Below are 18,764 nucleotides of genomic sequence, written 5' to 3' on the forward strand. Positions count from 1 at the left end.
CAATGCTTAGTTCCAAACCTGTATCTATGGGGACAGAACAACAGGCTGACAGAGCTCAGAGTGACATGGTAGAGGTGGGTGAAGTCTGTGACAACCCTCCCACTCTGTTTGCCATATTCCTTATTAGGATGCCGGTGGGAGGAGCGTCGTCAGCGACAAGGGGCACACCTGGGGCCCGGGTGTGTCCCAGGATAATGTTAAAGGAATTAAATTCCTATACGTTTATTAAAACACTCTGCCCCTTCCTAAGAATTTGTAAGATACTTATTTGCATAAAATGGACAGAGGCCAGTCTCAAAATCAATCAATAGCGTTTATTCTCGAGAGTACTGATCATGGTACAGTTTACAACAGGTTATAAACTAAAAGTGACGTCATAGGTTGTAAACTGTCCTTCCTTCACTCCGATACAATGGCAGTAGAGTTCACAAGCCTTCCCACATCGTCCACCACCGGTTTAGATCATTTACGACCAGGCCAAGGTCTCCCTGTGTAGATACGCATTCTAGCCAGTCTGACGATAAATTCATTCATTTCTACCAAGGAACAGACAGTCTCTGTTCTGATTCTTGATTATAATTATACACATTATATTCAGTACTAGGATTATAATAAGATTCATACATCCATACAGTAACATAATAGTATTCTGTTTAGTCAGTCCTGATTGAAATGTATACATCATTTAGTCATTGTTGATAAATACACCACTTCCCCATTCATGGAGGAGACTCCATGCAGGCACCTTTCTAGATTTGGGTTGTTTGCTTTGGCACCTTTCAACACCCAGCAGTATCACATGTATGCAAGCAAAACACTCACACTACTGATGACACACACCATTGTTAATCGTATTCAGTTGACTATATTCTGTCATTCCTTGTCTCTACGTGGTCTCCCTTTTGTTCGGAACGTCGAGCCGGTTCGTGACACATCATAGACCATGGGATAAGCAAGCACTCCAAACGATAGTTCTAGAGTTCTGGAAGAGGTGGAAGAGTTAAGGCCAGTTTCCTGGACACAGATTAAGCCGAGGTCAAGCGGTGAATGTCAGGATAGCGTGGCTTTCTCCGCCTGAAGAACGTTACAGGTAGTGTTTTATCCATGTGTGAGATCAAAACGGAACGTTGAAAACGCAGGCAGTTTTTAAGATCCCGGCTGGCCTCTTTAACCTGATTCAGCTAAACATGGCTGAGACTGTGTGGAATAGTGTGTTGGTGAAGGACTACAAGCAATGAACAGAAAACATTAGTGGTTCTAAAGAAGACACATAGTCGGCCATTTTACATAGATTATATTAAGTCAACCCTTAAAGCAGACACATAGTCCTTAATGAAAACAGATTATATTAACTCAAATCATGATTGGCTTGATTTAGTAACCAATGTTAGATGTGGACAGTTCAGGGATATTGTATGTTCCCCTTTTGATTATAAAGACAAGTTAATGGATTATATTAATGGATGGATTACTCATTAATGGACATACATTGGAAATACAAGTAGGTACACCAACCTGACCTTTCCATTCATAACATGTGGAGGGTCAACTGCCACAGTAGATTCTCTGTGGTAAACAAGGAAATGCCTCATTTCATTTGAACAAAATGATTGTCAAATAGTTAGGTGATTAATCTGAAGATATTACCCACCAGAGGACAAAATAGTAAACAAATAAAAATGTTGGCAGCAGCCACAACTAAATGTCAGTGGTTGTAATTCAGATTCACTGTGCGGATGATCTTATTGATGGTTTAACGAGAGATCAACGGTGCTCAACGTGGGTTGCTATTAGCCCAGTCTGTCTTGGTCCCTCTGTCCATCACAGAGCCAGCTTCTTCTCCATCTCCTCCCTCAGTTTATTCTTCTGGATCTAGGAAAGGACAGAGTTGATCACCACAGTCGTCTGTTCTGGTATAATTACTCTGATTATCAATTTCATGATACAGAACATTGGTCCGCTGCTGATCTGAATGAAGACAGAGAAAATACGCTGTCAGGAAGCCTACCTTTCCAGAGGCAGTCAGTGGATAGCTGTCCACAAACACCACATAGTGGGGGATCTTGAAGTGAGAAATCTGGAACAGTAGAAGCAGATGCCTGTAGCTATAAACACAACATAACATAGTATATAACAGAAGTTCTAAACCTGACAATGATCGAATCATAGGTCATGTCACTTCCTGTCTCTGTCTCACCTGTCCCAGGTCATGCCACTTCCTGTCTCTGTCTCACCTGTCCCAGGTCATGTCACTTCCTGTCTCTGTCTCACCCGTCCCAGGTCATGTCACTTCCTGTCTCTGTCTCACCTGTCCCTTGCAGAAGTCTCTGATCTCCTCTCTGCTGCAGTCCAGTCCCTCCTTCAGTCTGATACAGGCACACACCTGTTCCCCCAACCTCTCATCTCTCACGCCAATCACCTGGGGAGAAAGAGAGGTGGACAGGACAGGGAGAGAAAATAAACACCTGGGCCTCCTGTACGTTGGGATGGGTGTGGTTCTCACCTGGGCCTCCTGTACGTTGGGATGGGTGTGGTTCTCACCTGGGCCTCCTGTATGTTGGGATGGGTGTGGTTCTCACCTGGGCCTCCTGTACGTTGGGATGGGTGTGAAGGAACTTCTCTATCTCAGCAGGGTAGATGTTCTCTCCTCCACGTATGATCATGTCCTTTATACGTCCCACTATACGGCAGTACCCAAACCTGTCCAGACTGGCTATGTCACTGTGGAGACATTCACAGTTGATGCTCGCGCTCACTTTTCATCTGTTTGTTTCTAAGTGTGTCTTTATCTCTTGCTCGCTCCCTCCGTCTCTTTCTCTCTCTCCATCTCATTTCTTACCCGGTTCTGTACCAGCGGTCTTTGGCGATAGCCTCACTGGTCTTGTCTGGGTCCTCCCAGTACTCCAACATAACAGAGTAAGCTCTGATCAGCAGCTCTCCTGGATCCCCCAGAGGAACCACCTCTCCAGAGGACACATCCACCACCTTCGCCTGGCCAGGAGAACACAGGTAGGGTTTCATGTGTGTTTTAAAGAAGGAGGAATATGAACATTATACATACTGCATGTCGATGAATTAGGAGCCTGACATTAGACACATGACTCTCTCCTCTCACGTGTTTGATACCTCAGTGTGGTTCAGGATGCATCCCACCGTCTCTGTCTTCAGTTCCTCGTTGTCTCGCAGGAAACCAAGGAATGTTACAGGGCTGTTCTCTGTGGTCCCATAGCCTATCTGATGTTACCAAGGGAACGTTGTGTTACCCCATACAGATGATAAAGTATATTATACACACAGAGACAGAGAAAAAGATGGGAAGGACTTACTATCATATCATTGACATTCATATCAGTTTTGAGTTTCTTCATGACTTCCGGAGGACAAAGAGACCCACTCATAAACCCTGGAACACAACAACAGAAATCACAACCACCATCCTGGGCACAAATACTATACTACTGCTTTATACAGCATATTAATCAACCGCCACCCTTACCAATACATTATATTACTATTCAAAGGGGCAATCTGCAGTTGATAAAACAAAATAAAACAAATTGACACCCCGCCACTGTTTTGGTAAAAATCTGAGGGATGGGGGCGGAGACATGTAACCACTCTCAAATTCATAGAGAGCTGTGGATGAAAGGCCTGACAATCCATAATATACAAATGATTGTTTTAGGAGCAATCCATAATATACAAATGATTGTTTTAGGAGGGCATCAGACAGAGACCATTTTGTCTCATTTTGCGACCCTTTGACTTGGCTGTGGATGTAGAAAAACTGCTGGTCACCTCACTCAAAACTTCTTATTGTTTTGGCCGGATAAAATCATGACTTGGTCAAGCAGTACGCCTAAAGTAAAGTGAATTGAGTCCTGCCATGAAAGTGTCCATTTCTCCAGGGCCATCTGCTGTGATCAGCCAGCCACGCCCTCTCCTTCCAACATTGCTAATGCTAGCTAGTTAGCTAGCCACTTAATATAACTTGTTTTCTCTAAAATGTATGGAAGCCAGCTAAGTTTGCCATATTATGAATTCAACTCATATCTGCTGTCGACATCCGGATACGATTTGAGAACACTAGTTATGTCCAAAAGTGGTTAGTAGCTTTGACTGCATGCTGAAGGTGACTTCAGAGCCATTCAGTGGCTAGCCACACTACAAACCTAATTCGACCAGGTTCCCGTGAAGCATTTATAATGACAGTCCATCACAACATATCAGAGAGCTTCCTAATTAGCAAGGGTTATCTGTGTTTAATTTAATTGTGTATTATTTTGAAACCATTGTCACAGGATTTTGCTATTGGTTGAATTGGGAATGGGGCTTCTCTGGAAAATGTTGTCTGAGGTTACAACAGTACTTAGCGAATAGTTTAAGTTGTAGATGAAAATGACCTGATCCATGCATTACTGCTTGGACATGTTTGATGATAAAATGTTATTCTTTAATCATACCATCTCTGTAAACCACAGTGAATGACTTTATAACAAGATTATAAAATGTTTCTATTGAGTGACAAGATATTGGTGCAACCAAATCATGAACTGGTGCCACCAATTGAAAACCGTAGCGGAGCCAGAGACCCTGACTTAAAACCACAGCGGAGCCAGAGACCCCGACTGAAAACCACAGCGGAGCCAGAGACCCCGACTGTAAACCACAGCGGAGCCAGAGACCCCGACTGTAAACCACAGCGGAGCCAGAGACCACGACTGAAAACCACAGCGGAGCCAGAGACCCCGACTGAAAACCACAGCGGAGCCAGAGACCCCGACTGAAAACCACAGCGGAGCCAGAGACCCCGACTGAAAACCACAGCGGAGCCAGAGACCCCGACTGAAAACCATAGCGGAGCCAGAGACTGAAAACCATAGCGGAGCCAGAGACCCCGACTGAAAACCATAGCGGAGCCAGAGACCCCGACTGAAAACCACAGCGGAGCCAGAGACCCCGACTGAAAACCACAGCGGAGCCAGAGACCCCGACTGAAAACCATAGCGGAGCCAGAGACCCCGACTGAAAACCACAGCGGAGCCAGAGACCCCGACTGGAAACCACAGCGGAGCCAGAGACCCCGACTGTAAACCATAGCGGAGCCAGAGACCCCGACTGAAAACCATAGCGGAGCCAGAGACCCCGAATGAAAACCACAGCGGAGCCAGAGACCCCGACTGAAAACCATAGCGGAGCCAGAGACCCCGACTGTAAACCATAGCGGAGCCAGAGACCCCGACTGAAAACCACAGCGGAGCCAGAGACCCCGACTGAAAACCACAGCGGAGCCAGAGACCCCGACTGAAAACCATAGCGGAGCCAGAGACTGAAAACCATAGCGGAGCCAGAGACCCCGACTGAAAACCACAGCGGAGCCAGAGACCCCGACTGAAAACCACAGCGGAGCCAGAGACCCCGACTGAAAACCACAGCGGAGCCAGAGACCCCGACTGAAAACCACAGCGGAGCCAGAGACCCCGACTGTAAACCACAGCGGAGCCAGAGACCCCGACTGTAAACCACAGCGGAGCCAGAGACCCCGACTGAAAACCATAGCAGTACCACCTGAAAATGTTAGTCAAGAGCCTCAAAACAGGTTAAAACAGGGCTCCAGACTAACCTTTACAATGTTTACAAAACATTGGAGTAAAACAGTTAAGCTCGAGAGGTATTTGTATGTTATAATCTTCAAGAATCAATGGGAACATGAATTTAACATATAAGTCCAAAATAATGGATGTAGCAACTGCAAATGACCCCTTTCAGCTTAAACTTTACCACAGCAATTCAGTTTATTTTTATGTATTTCCAGCCATCAAACAACAGTCGACACAAACAAACCTCAAATCTCTCACCAGATTCAACTGAGGACAGGTCATAGTTGTGTAGGTCAGGCTGTCCAAGCATGTCAATGTACATGGTAGGAGTTCCGTAGAGGAAATTACACCTGAAACAGAGAACACAGAGAGGTATTTAGTGTATTATAGAGGTTCATTCTCAATGTGCTCAGGAGCAGCTATTTATATTATTCTTATTACAACAGACTGACGTGAAATATCTCTATTGTAAGTCTCCAGGATGTGTAAGTCACTTAAGGAAGAGGTTCCTAAACTTTACTACCTTTCATTCTGAATGGCCTCCAGGTTGGCACGGCTGTCGTACCCAGCAGAGGGGAAGACCAGGGTGATGCCATGCAGTGCCAAACACATCGCTCCGATCACTGAGCCCATGCAGTGGTACAGGGGAACAGGAACACACGCTCTTATAGGCTGAGGGGGGAAGCAAAAAGAGCAGAGGTTACATGAGAAAAGTAGATAAAGACACAGCGAGAGAGAGAGACAGAGAAAGAGAGACACAGCGAGAGAGAGAGCGACAGAGCAACAGAGAGAGAGAGCGACAGAGCAACAGAGAGAGAGAGCGACAGAGCAACAGAGAGAGAGAGCGACAGAGCAACAGAGAGAGAGAGCGACAGCGCAACAGAGAGAGAGAGCGACAGCGCAACAGAGAGAGAGCGACAGAGCCACAGAAGAGAGCCACAGAAAGAGAGCGCCAGAGAGAGAGAGCGCCACAGAAAGAGAGAGCCACAGAGAGAGAGAGCCACAGAGAGAGAGAGAGCCACAGAGAGAGAGAGAGCCACAGAGAGAGAGAGAGAGCCACAGAGAGAGAGAGAGAGAGAGAGAGAGACACAGAGAGGGAGAGAGAGAGAGAGAGAGACACAGAGAGGGAGAGAGAGAGCCACCGAGAGAGAGAGCCACAGAGAGAGAGAGAGAGAGCCACAGAGAGAGAGAGAGAGAGAGCCACAGAGAGAGAGAGCCACAGAGAGAGAGAGAGAGCCAGAGAGAGAGCCACAGAGCGAGAGAGAGAGAGCCACCTCACTTGCTTTGGCAATGTTAACATATGTTTCCCATGCCAATAAAGCCCCTTGAATTGAATGAGCCACAGAGAGAGAGAGAGAGAGAGAGAGAGAGAGAGAGAGAGAGAGAGAGAGAGAGAGAGAGAGTGTGAGTGAGTGAGTGAGTGAGTGAGTGAGTGAGTGAGAGACACAGAGAGAGATGATAATAGTCTCATGTCTCCACTGACCTTCCAGTTGAATCCCAGACGTAGACCTACAAAATAGGCGTTGTTGACGATGTTGTGGTGGGAGAGGGTGGCACCTTTAGGATTTCCTGTTGTTCCCTAGAGAACAGTAGACATCAGACAGACTAATACTGTTGTTCCCTACAGACCAGTAGACATCAGACAGACTAATACTGTTGTTCCCTACAGACCAGTAGACATCAGACAGACTAATACTGTTGTTCCCTACAGACCAGTAGACAGACTGATACTGTTGTTCCCTACAGACCAGTAGACGTCAGACAGACTAATACTGTTGTTCCCTACAGACCAGTAGACAGACTGATACTGTTGTTCCCTACAGACCAGTAGACAGACTAATACTGTTGTTCTCTACAGACCAGTAGACAGACTGATACTGTTGTTCCCTACAGACCAGTAGACGTCAGACAGACTAATACTGTTGTTCCCTACAGACCAGTAGACAGACTAATACTGTTGTTCCCTACAGACCAGTAGACATCAGACAGACTAATACTGTTGTTCCCTACAGACCAGTAGACAGACTAATACTGTTGTTCCCTACAGACCAGTAGACAGACTAATACTGTTGTTCCCTACAGACCAGTAGACAGACTGATACTGTTGTTCCCTACAGACCAGTAGACGTCAGACAGACTAATACTGTTGTTCCCTACAGACCAGTAGACAGACTAATACTGTTGTTCCCTACAGACCAGTAGACATCAGACAGACTAATACTGTTGTTCCCTACAGACCAGTAGACAGACTAATACTGTTGTTCCCTACAGACCAGTAGACAGACTAATACTGTTGTTCCCTACAGACCAGTAGACAGACTAATACTGTTGTTCCCTACAGACCAGTAGACGTCAGACAGACTAATACTGTTGTTCCCTACAGACCAGTAGACAGACTAATACTGTTGTTACCTACAGACCAGTAGACAGACTAATACTGTTGTTCCCTACAGACCAGTAGACATCAGACAGACTAATACTGTTGTTCCCTACAGACCAGTAGACAGACTAATACTGTTGTTCCCTACAGACCAGTAGACATCAGACAGACTAATACTGTTGTTCCCTACAGACCAGTAGACATCAGACAGACTAATACTGTTGTTCCCTACAGACCAGTAGACAGACTAATACTGTTGTTCCCTACAGACCAGTAGACAGACTAATACTGTTGTTCCCTACAGACCAGTAGACAGACTAATACTGTTGTTCCCTACAGACCAGTAGACAGACTAATACTGTTGTTCCCTACAGACCAGTAGACATCAGACAGACTGATACTGTTGTTCCCTACAGACCAGTAGACAGACTAATACTGTTGTTCCCTACAGACCAGTAGACATCAGACAGACTAATACTGTTGTTCCCTACAGACCAGTAGACAGACTAATACTGTTGTTCCCTACAGACCAGTAGACAGACTAATACTGTTGTTCCCTACAGACCAGTAGACAGACTGATACTGTTGTTCCCTACAGACCAGTAGACAGACTGATACTGTTGTTCCCTACAGACCAGTAGACAGACTAATACTGTTGTTCCCTACAGACCAGTAGACATCAGACAGACTGATACTGTTGTTCCCTACAGACCAGTAGACAGACTGATACTGTTGTTCCCTACAGACCAGTAGACATCAGACAGACTAATACTGTTGTTCCCTACAGACCAGTAGACAGACTAATACTGTTGTTCCCTACAGACCAGTAGACAGCAGACAGACTGATACTGTTGTTCCCTACAGACCAGTAGACATCAGACAGACTAATACTGTTGTTCCCTACAGACCAGTAGACAGACTGATACTGTTGTTCCCTACAGACCAGTAGACATCAGACAGACTAATACTGTTGTTCCCTACAGACCAGTAGACAGACTAATACTGTTGTTCCCTACAGACCAGTAGACAGACTGATACTGTTGTTCCCTACAGACCAGTAGACAGACTAATACTGTTGTTCCCTACAGACCAGTAGACAGACTGATACTGTTGTTCCCTACAGACCAGTAGACAGACTGATACTGTTGTTACCTACAGACCAGTAGACAGACTGATACTGTTGTTCCCTACAGACCAGTAGACATCAGACAGACTAATACTGTTGTTCCCTACAGACCAGTAGACAGACTGATACTGTTGTTCCCTACAGACCAGTAGACATCAGACAGACTAATACTGTTGTTCCCTACAGACCAGTAGACAGACTAATACTGTTGTTCCCTACAGACCAGTAGACAGACTAATACTGTTGTTCCCTACAGACCAGTAGACAGACTGATACTGTTGTTCCCTACAGACCAGTAGACAGACTGATACTGTTGTTCCCTACAGACCAGTGGACATCAGACAGACTAATACTGTTGTTCCCTACAGACCAGTAGACAGACTAATACTGTTGTTCCCTACAGACCAGTAGACAGACTAATACTGTTGTTCCCTACAGACCAGTAGACATCAGACAGACTAATACTGTTGTTCCCTACAGACCAGTAGACAGACTGATACTGTTGTTCCCTACAGACCAGTAGACAGACTAATACTGTTGTTCCCTACAGACCAGTAGACATTAGACAGACTAATACTGTTGTTCCCTACAGACCAGTAGACAGACTAATACTGTTGTTCCCTACAGACCAGTAGACAGACTAATACTGTTGTTCCCTACAGACCAGTAGACATCAGACAGACTAATACTGTTGGAGGGGGAGGGGTTTCCGTTAGCTGAACGTGTGTCCTAGACAGGGTCGTCTGTGTCCTAGACAGGGTCGTCTGTGTCCTAGACAGGGTCGTCTGTGTCCTGGACAGGGTCGTCTGTGTCCAGGACAGGGTCGTCTGTGTCCAGGACAGGGTCGTCTGTGTCCAGGACAGGGTCGTCTGTGTCCAGGACAGGGTCGTCTGTGTCCTGGACAGGGTCGTCTGTGTCCTGGACAGGGTCGTCTGTGTCCAGGACAGGGTCGTCTGTGTCCTGGTCGTCTGTGTCCTAGACAGGGTCGTCTGTGTCCTAGACAGGGTCGTCTGTGTCCTAGACAGGGTCGTCTGTGTCCTAGACAGGGTCGTCTGTGTCCTAGACAGGGTCGTCTGTGTCCTAGACAGGGTCGTCTGTGTCCTGGTCGTCTGTGTCCTGGACAGGGTCGTCTGTGTCCTGGACAGGGTCGTCTGTGTCCTGGACAGGGTCGTCTGTGTCCTAGACAGGGTCGTCTGTGTCCTAGACAGGGTCGTCTGTGTCCTAGACAGGGTCGTCTGTGTCCAGGACAGGGTCGTCTGTGTCCAGGACAGGGTCGTCTGTGTCCAGGACAGGGTCGTCTGTGTCCAGGACAGGGTCGTCTGTGTCCTGGACAGGGTCGTCTGTGTCCTGGACAGGGTCGTCTGTGTCCTGGACAGGGTCGTCTGTGTCCTGGACAGGGTCGTCTGTGTCCTAGACAGGGTCGTCTGTGTCCTAGACAGGGTCGTCTGTGTCCTAGACAGGGTCGTCTGTGTCCTAGACAGGGTCGTCTGTGTCCTAGACAGGGTCGTCTGTGTCCTAGACAGGGTCGTCTGTGTCCTAGACAGGGTCGTCTGTGTCCAGGACAGGGTCGTCTGTGTCCTAGACAGGGTCGTCTGTGTCCTAGACAGGGTCGTCTGTGTCCAGGACATCAGCCATAAAGAATTCTTCTTCTTTCAACAGGAGACCTACGGATGTGAACTGTATGTTGATGGGGTCGTCGAAGGACAGTTTGGTCTGCAGGTCCTGCAGCTCCTGGTGGTGCTGTCTGCTTCCAGCCTGCATCACATCCTCTACATGTACAGTCCCTGTCTGTCTGCTGTCTGTCACAATCACCATACGCAGGTCTGGTAGTCTGGCAGGAGGAACACAGTAGGTTAACATTACAGTAACACAATGACCGTTACATTACAGTAACACACTGACCGTTACATTACAGTAACACAATGACCGTTACATTACAGTAACACAATGACCGTTACATTACAGTAACACAATGACCGTTACATTACAGTAACACAATGACCGTCACATTACAGTAACACAATGACAGGTACATTACAGTAACACTGTCAATATTATTACAGTAACACAATGACCGCTACATTACAGTAACACAATGACAGGTACATTACAGTAACACTGTCAATATTATTACAGTAACACAATGACCGTTACATTACAGTAACACAATAATAGTAACATTACAGTAACATTACAGGTCCTCTACTGTCCCTGTCTGTCACCATCCCCATACACAGATACTGAGGTTCCATTTACAGGTAAATAGACATCCGCCGGTGGTAATATTTCTTATATCAATATTAACATACCTGTCTGTTGACTGAGTCATGGTCCAGTAGTACAATATGTCTGTTGACTGAGTCATGGTCCAGTAGTACAATATGTCTGTTGACTGAGTCATGGTCCAGTAGTACAATATGTCTGTTGACTGAGTCATGGTCCAGTAGTACAATATGTCTGTTGACTCAGTCATGGTCCAGTAGTACAATATGTCTGTTGACTCAGTCATGGTCCAGTAGTACAATATGTCTGTTGACGCAGTCATGGTCCAGTAGTACAATATGTCTGTTGACTCAGTCATGGTCCAGTAGTACAATATTAACATACCTGGAGCTCCTGAAGACCCCTGACTCTGCTGTGTTCATCTCTGGGCAGATCTGTCTCAGCATGTCACAGAACCTCTGGGTCTTAAACTGGGTGGGACACACCACAGCTTTACACTGCACCTACAGAGACAGAGATATCAGAACCTCTGGGTCTTAAACTGGGTGGGACACACCACAGCTTTACACTGCACCTACAGAGACAGAGATAACAGAACCTCTGGGTCTTAAACTGGGTGGGACACACCACAGCTTTGCACTGCACCTACAGAGACAGAGATATCAGAACCTCTGGGTCTTAAACTGGGAAGGACACAGACAGCACCAGGGTCAGGATCAGTTCAGCTGTTCATTCAGTCTATCCAGGAAGTGTAAAACAGCACAGTTCTGGATAAGAACAAACCTTCCCCAGGGTGAACTCCAGCTCCTTCAGCTGATAGGCTGGGTTTATCGACACCTGTAGAGATTAGAACCATACTTTAATATTAGGACCAATAGATCCTAACAGATAATACATGTTCATTTTAGAATCTAATATAATAGCTCATCTTCACCAGTATGATGCCAGCCTTGGCTGTGGCAAACTGAAACAGGATCCAGTGGTATGTGTTGGGCCCCCAGACTCCTAGTCTGTCCCCTCTCTTCAGACCCAGGGCCAGGAGACCTGCAGCGGCCTGGTCAACCTGGGGAGGAGGGAGACCATGACCCAGGAAGTAATATACATTTACATTTACATTTAAGTCATTTAGCAGACGCTCTTATCCAGAGCGACTTACAAATTGGTGAATTCACCTTCTGACATCCAGTGGAACAGCCACTTTACAATAGTGCATCTAAATCATTAAGGGGGGGGGTGGTGAGAAGGATTACTTATCTTATCCTAGGTATTCCTTGAAGAGGTGGGGTTTCAGGTGTCTCCGGAAGGTGGTGATATACAGGATGATATCCGATATGTAAAGGCATTCTGCAGTTTGTGTATAAATGGATTGGAATATATTATTACAAATAATATTACTAGTGAGCAGGCCTCAGGGTGGTACACCATGGATGTCCTAGTTAGCAGGCCTCAGGGTGGTACACCATGGATGTCCTAGTTAGCAGGCCTCAGGGTGGTACACCATGGATGTCCTAGTTAGCAGGCCTCAAGGTGTTACACCATGGATGTCCTAGTTAGCAGGCCTCAAGGTGTTACACCATGGATGTCCTAGTTAGCAGGCCTCAGGGTGGTACACCATGGATGTCCTAGTTAGCAGGCCTCAAGGTGTTACACCATGGATGTCCTAGTTAGCAGGCCTCAAGGTGTTACACCATGGATGTCCTAGTTAGCAGGCCTCAGGGTGTTACACCATGGATGTCCTAGGTAGCAGGCCTCACAGTGTTACACCATGGATGTCCTAGTTAGCAGGCCTCACAGTGTTACACCCTGGATGTCCTAGTTAGCAGGCCTCACGGTGTTACTCCATGGATGTCCTAGTTAGCAGGCCTCGGGGTGTTACACCATGGATGTCCTAGTTAGCAGGCCTCGGGGTGTTACACCATGGATGTCCTAGTTAGCAGGCCTCACGGTGTTACACCATGGATGTCCTAGTTAGCAGGCCTCGGGGTGTTTCACCATGGATGTCCTAGTTAGCAGGCCTCGGGGTGTTACACCATGGATGTCTTAGTTAGCAGGCCTCGGGGTGTTTCACCATGGATGTCCTAGTTAGCAGGCCTCACGGTGTTACACCATGGATGTCCTAGTTAGCAGGCCTCAGGGTGTTTCCCCATGGATGTCCTAGTTAGCAGGCCTCAGGGTGTTACACCATGGATGTCCTAGTTAGCAGGCCTCAGGGTGTTACACCATGGATGTCCTAGTTAGCAGGCCTCAGGGTGTTACACCATGGATGTCCTAGTTAGCAGGCCTCGGGGTGTTACACCATGGATGTCCTAGTTAGCAGGTCTCTGTTGTTACACCATGGATGTCCTAGTTAGCAGGCCTCAGGGTGTTACACCATGGATGTCCTAGTTAGCAGGCCTCAGGGTGTTACACCATGGATGTCCTAGTTAGCAGGCCTTGGGGTGTTACACCATGGATGTCACACCATGGCTGTCCTAGTTAGCAGGCCTCAGGGTGTTACACCATGGATGTCCTAGTTAGCAGGCCTCGGGGTGTCACACCATGGCTGTCCTAGTTAGCAGGTCTCTGTTGTTACACCATGGATGTCCTAGTTAGCAGGTCTCTGTTGTTACACCATGGATGTCCTAGTTAGCAGGCCTCAGGGTGTTACACCATGGATGTCACACCATGGCTGTCCTAGTTAGCAGGCCTCAGGGTGTTACACCATGGATGTCCTAGTTAGCAGGCCTCGGGGTGTCACACCATGGCTGTCCTAGTTAGCAGGCCTCAGGGTGTTACACCATGGATGTCCTAGTTAGCAGGCCTCGGGGTGTTACACCATGGATGTCCTAGTTAGCAGGCCTCAGGGTGTTACACCATGGATGTCCTAGTTAGCAGGCCTCGGGGTGTTTCACCATGGATGTCCTAGTTAGCAGGCCTCAGGATGTCACACCATGGATGTCCTAGTTAGCAGGCCTCAGGGTGTTTCACCATGGATGTCCTAGTGAGCAGGCCTCGGGGTGTTACACCATGGATGTCCTAGTTAGCAGGCCTCAGGGTGTTACACCATGGATGTCCTAGTTAGCAGGCCTCAGGGTGTTACACCATGGATGTCCTAGTTAGCAGGCCTCAGGGTGTTTCACCATGGATGTCCTAGTTAGCAGGCCTCAGGGTGTTTCACCATGGATGTCCTAGTTAGCAGGCCTCAGGGTGTTTCACCATGGATGTCCTAGTTAGCAGGCCTCAGGATGTCACACCATGGATGTCCTAGTGAGCAGGCCTCGGGGTGTTACACCATGGATGTCCTAGTTAGCAGGCCTCAGGGTGTTTCACCATGGATGTCCTAGTTAGCAGGCCTCAGGATGTCACACCATGGATGTCCTAGTGAGCAGGCCTCGGGGTGTTACACCATGGATGTCCTAGTTAGCAGGCCTCAGGGTGTTTCACCATGGATACTGACCCATAATAGTTATGGTACTATTTGGTAAACCACCAATCAGATGCACTGACCCATAATAGTTATGTTACTATTTGGTAAACCACCAATCAGATCCACTGTCAGATAGTCCTGCTGAATGTGCTTTGAGTGGGAACAGAGGTAATGGCCTAACAATGATCTCTAGATATGATGAAATAGATTAGAAGAGAGGGTGGATGAAAGACCTACGTCCTCCTGAAACTGGGAGAAGGTCTTACGGACTCCATCCTGCAGGAACACCAGGGCCTCTCTGTGGGGCCAGCGGTCAGCTGCCGCCTGCAAACTCTGACCCACCGTCTGGCCCAGCAGGGACACTGAGGAGGCCCCATGGACGTAGCTGAAGCTCTGCCCTGGGACCAGGGGGGGACTGTCCACATGGAGGGATCTGTTGAGGGACAGACATGAACAAATACATGTGGGAAATAGTTGGGAGCTGTTTCTAGGTGCACTTGATAACACTTTGGAGTTTGGACAGAGAGGACTATTTAATTGGTTCCATTGTACCAGGCAAACTACAGTAAACACAACCACGTATTGGACACATGTACTGTAGTTGACCAAAGTCTGATACAGAGAGATAAAGAGGGAGTAAACACAGAGACATGGGTTGGAACAGAGAGAGACATGGGTTGGAACAGAGAAATAAAGAGGGAGTAAACACAGAGAGATGGGTTGGTACAGAGAGACATGGGTTGGAACAGAGAGAGACATGGGTTGGAACAGAGAGAGACATGGGTTGGAACAGAGAGAGACATGGGTTGGAACAGAGAGAGACATGGGTTGGAACAAAGAGAGACATGGGTTGGAACAGAGAGAGACATGGGTTGGAACAGAGAGAGACATGGGTTGGAACAGAGAGAGACATGGGTTGGAACAGAGAGAGACATGGGTTGGAACAGAGAGAGACATGGGTTGGAACAGAGAGAGACATGGGTTGGAACAGAGAGAGACATGGGTTGGAACAGAGAGAAACATGGGTTGGAACACAGAGAGACATGGGTTGGAACACAGAGAGACATGGGTTGGAACACAGAGAGACATGGGTTGGAACACAGAGAGACATGGGTTGGAACACAGAGAGACATGGGTTGGAACACAGAGAGACATGGGTTGGAACACAGAGAGACATGGGTTGGAACACAGAGAGACATGGGTTGGAACAGAGAGAGATGGGTTGGAACAGAGAGAGGGAGGAGATATTTACATTTTAGTAATTTAGTAGACACTCTTATCCATAGAGGCCCACAGGAGCAATTAGGGTTAAATGCCTTGCTCAAGAGCACATGGATAGATGTATCACCTAGTCGGCTCTGGGATTCAAACCAGAGACCTTTTGCTTACTGGCCCATTGCTCTTAACCACTAGACGACCTGCCGCCCAGACACAGAGGGATGGGTCGGTACACAGAGAGGGAGAAGAAACAAAGGGATCGGTTTGGTTTACAGACTGTAGAGTTGACTGTGAGGGTGTTCTTTATCCATGACAGTAATCTCCTTTGAAACAGAAGAAGGTTCTGGATGGAATCCCCCTTCATCTCAGACCCAACCTCCTGTTGTGTTCCCAGACTGTGGTTTCATAGTGGACCCCTCTCCACTGTTCTCTCCCCTCTCCACTGTTCTCTTAGGAGCCGTTGGGGAAACAGCACAGATACGGCCCACCTCACTGTTCTCCCATCAGGTCACAGGACACGTGAAGTCTTTCAGAGGGGAAACCAGAGATAACGGATACGTGACAAAGATGTTCAGTGCCAAGACCACGCTGAGACCCGTTCCTTACAGCCAAGACAACCACGTTGAGCCCCGTTCCTTACAGCCAAGACAACCACGCTGAGCCCCGTTCCTTACAGCCAAGACAACCACGCTGAGCCCCGTTCCTTACAGCCAAGACAACCACGCTGAGCCCCGTTCCTTACAGCCAAGACAACCACGCTGAGCCCCGTTCCTTACAGCCAAGACAACCACGCTGAGCCCCGTTCCTTACAGCCAAGACAACCACTCTGAGCCCCGTTCCTTACAGCCAAGACAACCACGCTGAACCCCGTTCCTTACAGCCAAGACAACCACGCTGAGCCCCGTTCCTTACAGCCAAGACAACCACGTTGAGCCCCGTTCCTTACGGCCAAGACAACCACGTTGAGCCCCGTTCCTTACAGCCAAGACAACCACGTTGAGCCCCGTTCCTTACGGCCAAGACAACCACGCTGAGCCCCGTTCCTTACAGCCAAGACAACCACGCTGAGCCCCGTTCCTTACAGCCAAGACAACCACGCTGAGCCCTGTTCCTTACAGCCAAAACAACCACGCTGAGCCCCGTTCCTTACAGCCAAGACAAAGCAGAAACTGGGCTGGACAATCCAAGTAAAAACATATTTTAAAAACATGTTTCGGGAAAAGGATTTTTTCTATAGTAGGCAGTGACTTGAGCATGGCTCAGCAGGCATTGAAATACATTACCCTCAGTCTGAATACTAGTCAAGACACATACAGGCCATCAGGTCCATACAGTTGACGGATCATACCGATCACTGCAACTGTAATTGACTACATTGAAATGGGATTGACCCCAACTAGTGGTGTGCTCTATAGGTCTGAATGACAAAATGTCATCTACAATCTATGTCAAAGGTCAGAGGTGGGCTTTAGAAAGGAAACACAACTTGCAAAATGACAGAAAAAACCCAGCTAGTCTGTTTATGTATGACAATGTCAAGAGAGCTGACCTACCTACAGCACCAGGTTGGGTTCCCAGGTGTCCATGTCTTCTGTAGTGAGGAGACCACCAGTAGAGGTTGTAACACAGCCCTTCTAGAGAACACACTGAGCTGTCTGAGGTGAGTTGCCCTGGACCTCAGTAGCGAGGAGCTGATCCACACCGCTGACATGGCCTCAGTCAGCTCTGAAAATAACACCCAATTTATTATGTTCTGAATCTATTTAGACCCTCGTTAAAAATGTTGGCTTAAAATCTTCCTAGAAGTCAGAAAAACATGAGAAGGGACATGTACAAATGCAGATTTTGGGCATTTTAGAAAGTCTTTATTCATATAATACAAATTATTTAATTTTTCCATGTGGTTTCTATTAAAGGAGGCACTTAATGTAACAGGTTTTTGAAATTCAATATTGGTGCACAATTCCTATGTAAAATATCAAAGGAAAGCAAAAGGCACTCTATTCGTGGAATGACCCATCTAGAATCTAGAAAGTCGATGACCATTGAAATGCATGGGGTTTTAAGCTACTATTGGTTGCAGTACAACAAGTATGAATAGTATCAAACAGGAACCTGCACATTCTGAAGTTGGATAACGTTTGATGACGTATGTGCTTTCAGCGTGCACGTGACAAATAGGTGTCGGATTTCCCCAAGCACATTAATAAGACGTATGTCGAATTTCTAAAGCAGTTATTTCTTTCAGCAAGCGCATCTAAAATCATTTCGCGGCTGTATAGCAAACTCAATGCAACACATTTACTGTGAACAGTTACTTCTGAATAACACGTCATTACAAAATAGATTACTCGCACTTGTTCTTATTTTGGCTTGGTAAACTGGGTAGGCTATCGCTAGGTCGTTACACAGAACTTCCATGCTGCTTTGAAAACTCATATCCTTACAGTAAATGACAAAATGTGTTCCAACTTCAGAAATACTTGAAAAGATCGGAGAAAAGTTAACACAAGTTTCCCTACCAGAAAACACGCGATACCGTAAAATGTTGTGTATTTGCGCACAGAAATTCAGGAGGAAACTGAAGAACGGATGGCTGAACAATGTTTAGGCTTGACGGCGTTTTGGAAGTGTCCGCTCACTTGGCCGCAGTGACTTTCCTGGTACAACCTGTTACGAAACACGACGTGCGCAATCTGCTTGCGCATGTCCTGATTGCGCATATCCAACATAAATACCCACCTGTCAAGGCGGGTAAATTAAAATGTCTTTATTTTCTGGCTCGGTAGCAAGCTATTTTCTTCTTTGGAA

General features: G+C 47.1%; 1 protein-coding gene across 1 annotated transcript; it reads right to left on the reverse strand.

Annotated features, from left to right (window-relative positions):
• Positions 1-294: 294 nt before the first annotated feature.
• On the reverse strand, positions 295-17,664 carry LOC135530609 (medium-chain acyl-CoA ligase ACSF2, mitochondrial-like). The gene is made up of 16 exons (XM_064958904.1): positions 17,507-17,664; positions 14,973-15,168; positions 12,264-12,392; positions 12,113-12,166; positions 11,714-11,832; positions 10,775-10,937; positions 7,084-7,179; positions 6,124-6,272; positions 5,859-5,950; positions 3,327-3,403; positions 3,127-3,234; positions 2,840-2,991; positions 2,580-2,721; positions 2,309-2,419; positions 2,009-2,077; positions 295-1,872 (listed from the first exon to the last, which is right to left on the reverse strand). Exons 1-16 carry the CDS (start codon positions 17,662-17,664, stop codon positions 1,822-1,824), a joined length of 1,866 nt encoding a protein of 621 aa, XP_064814976.1. The 3' UTR covers positions 295-1,821.
• Positions 17,665-18,764: the final 1,100 nt, after the last annotated feature.

This window comes from Oncorhynchus masou, unplaced genomic scaffold (assembly GCF_036934945.1).
Source record: "Oncorhynchus masou masou isolate Uvic2021 unplaced genomic scaffold, UVic_Omas_1.1 unplaced_scaffold_1395, whole genome shotgun sequence".
In the NCBI taxonomy this organism is placed as follows: Eukaryota; Metazoa; Chordata; class Actinopteri; order Salmoniformes; family Salmonidae; genus Oncorhynchus; species Oncorhynchus masou.